Here is a 2,533-nt window from a genome sequence, read left to right as displayed (position 1 = left end):
TTTAGAACTGGAGGAAGTTCTAGCAAAGGAAGGAATGAACCTACCAGTTATGGCAGAAAACTGGAAAGCTCGAGGCATAGAAAATGTGCCGGAAGAAGAAATCAGAAAGGTCAATGAGCTATTCATTGCGAGACAGAAAGCAGAGTTAGAAAGACAAAGCAGAAAGCTAGGTATAGCAAGAGGAGTTGGGAAGCCACCAAAGAGGCTTCTCCACAACTCAACAAGATCTAAGCAAAAAAAGAAGAGAGGAAGGAGAACAAGTGGTGAAGCTCTGCAGGAGCTTGGAATATTAATGATAAACTCAGGGAAGATGAAGGCTCTAGATGCCTTCTCGTTTTACCAATAATTCTTCGAGTTAATCATGAAAATCATATCATGGAATGCAAGAGGGCTAAACAGCCAAGCAAAGCAGAGAATTCTGAAAAGAAAATTTCAGAAAGAAAAATCGGATATCTTTTTCATTCAAGAAACTAAAAGCAGTAATACAAGCATGGCTAACATAAAAAAGAAGCTTGGAAACCACCTTAACTACATGGAAGTAGAAAGTCAGGGGCGAGAAGGAGGTCTAGTCACGTTGTGGGACTCAAGAGCGCTTCAAATAATATCAGCACAATCAACCAGAGCTTTTATAGCCGTGGAGGCCCAGCCCACAGGTAACTCTAAATCCTTCTTATGTATAAATGTTTATGGACCCCAGAAGATATAGGATAAAATAACTTTTTTAAAGTCTTTGTCAAGTTTAATTTCTAGACATCCTTACTCCAAGTGCATCATGGGGGGTGACTTGAACATGATAACCACTCTTCTGGAGAAGAAAGGGGGAATAAGAAAACTCAGCAGGGATGCTGAATTATTTACAAATTTCATTGAGAGTGTCAAACTGGTGGATATCCCACCTAAGAGTGGCACTTATACATGGAATAATAGACGAGGGGGAGATAGGCTGATTGCCTCTCGTCTGAACAGATTTATCATCTCAGAGAGCATCATTATGAATGGTATTCTATTTGAGTCAAATATCCTTCCAAGAGGAGCATCTGACCACTGGCCAATATCTTTAATAGCAGCTATCCATGATACCCCCTGGAATAAACCTTTCAGATTCGAAAAATTTTGGTTGGATCACCCCAACTTCCTCAATCTGGTAGAGAAATGGTGGTCTGAACCAGTGATTGGAGGGGGTTCCAAAATGTTCAACCTTCAGAAGAAACTAAAGTACACAAAATCCAAAATCAAAGAATGGAACATTACGGTGTTTGGAGATATCTTTAAGGAGAAAACCTTGATAGAAGACAAACTGGAACAGATTCACAAAGCGTGGGCTTCAGGGCACAACAACGAAGAGTTTGCAGAGCAGGAAAGGGTTCTAACTAGTCAGTGGCATACACGCTGTTAGCAGGAAGAGACTCTTTGGAAGCAAAAATCCAGGATTTGGTGGCTTAAAGAGGGTGAGCAGAACACCAAATTTTTTCACAGATCTACACTAGATTACAGAAGTGCGAATAGAATTCTGGAACTCAAGAATGAGAATGGTGAAACTTTAAAGAATCAGCAAGACATAGCGGCTTTACTAAGCAGGCACTTCAGCAGTATTGCCCAGGAACCGTCAGCAAACAGAGAGGATGCTATCAAGGAGCTCATCTCAGCCTTCCCCAAAACCATCACCAGCGCTCAGAACTCAGCTCTAAGCAGAGAAATAACCTTAGAGGAAGTGGAGGAAGTTTTCCAAGGTATGCCTAGTGATAAGGCTCCTGCACCAGATGGTTTCACCATTAATTTTTACAAAGCCTGCTGGAACCTAGTAAAGCATGAGATATGGGAAGTTGTTGAGGACTCTAGGAAATCTGGTACCATCCTCAAATCTCTCAACTCAACCTTCATAGCACTTATCCCAAAGATGGAAGAAGAAAACTCTCCTGAGAAGTTCAGACCAATTGCTTTGTGTAATGTCATTTATAAAATTATTTCAAAAGTTATATCTAACAGACTCAAGCCTATTCTTCCTGGCCTCATATCAGAAGAGCAATCCGGGTATGTCGAAGGGAGACAGATCTTAGACAACATTCTTCTAGCTCAAGAAATGATTCACACCCTGCAAACTAGGAAATTAGCAGGAATGCTAATGCAGCTTGATCTATTGAAAGCCTATGACAAAGTCAATTGGAAATATCTAGAAGCCATTCTAAAAGCCTTCGGTTTTTGCAATCTATGGATCAATTGGATCTTAGCCCTTATTAAGTCATCCATATTTTCAATCCTTGTCAATGGATCTCCCTCTGAACCCTTTTCACCTACTCGGGGAATAAGACAGGGGGACCCTCTCTCCCCCTTCCTCTTCGTTATTCTTATGGAAGGTCTCAGTAGACTTATAGCCAAAGAAAAAAGAGAGGGGAAAATCAAGGGCCTTCAGCCTATCCAATCTCTGCCAGCAACAACACACCAACAATTTGTGGATGATACGATATTACATGGAACCCCCACAGTGAAAGAGGCTCTAGCTTATAAGAAAATCCTTTATCTTTTCAGCAAAGCA

General features: G+C 41.0%; 1 protein-coding gene across 1 annotated transcript; it reads left to right on the top strand.

Annotated features, from left to right (window-relative positions):
• The first annotated feature begins 772 nt into the window (after positions 1-772).
• LOC149187867 (uncharacterized) lies at positions 773-1,396 on the top strand. Its single transcript, XM_089409803.1, has one exon. It carries the CDS (start codon positions 773-775, stop codon positions 1,394-1,396), a length of 624 nt encoding a protein of 207 aa, XP_089265929.1.
• The last annotated feature ends 1,137 nt before the right edge of the window (positions 1,397-2,533 follow it).

The sequence above is a fragment of the Pinus tabuliformis genome, chromosome 3_1 (genome assembly GCF_031772625.1).
Source record: "Pinus tabuliformis cultivar Carrire ecotype Pingquan chromosome 3_1, CPIR1, whole genome shotgun sequence".
Lineage (NCBI taxonomy): Eukaryota > Viridiplantae > Streptophyta > Pinopsida > Pinales > Pinaceae > Pinus > Pinus tabuliformis.
This window is presented reverse-complemented; position numbering and strand designations above follow the sequence as displayed.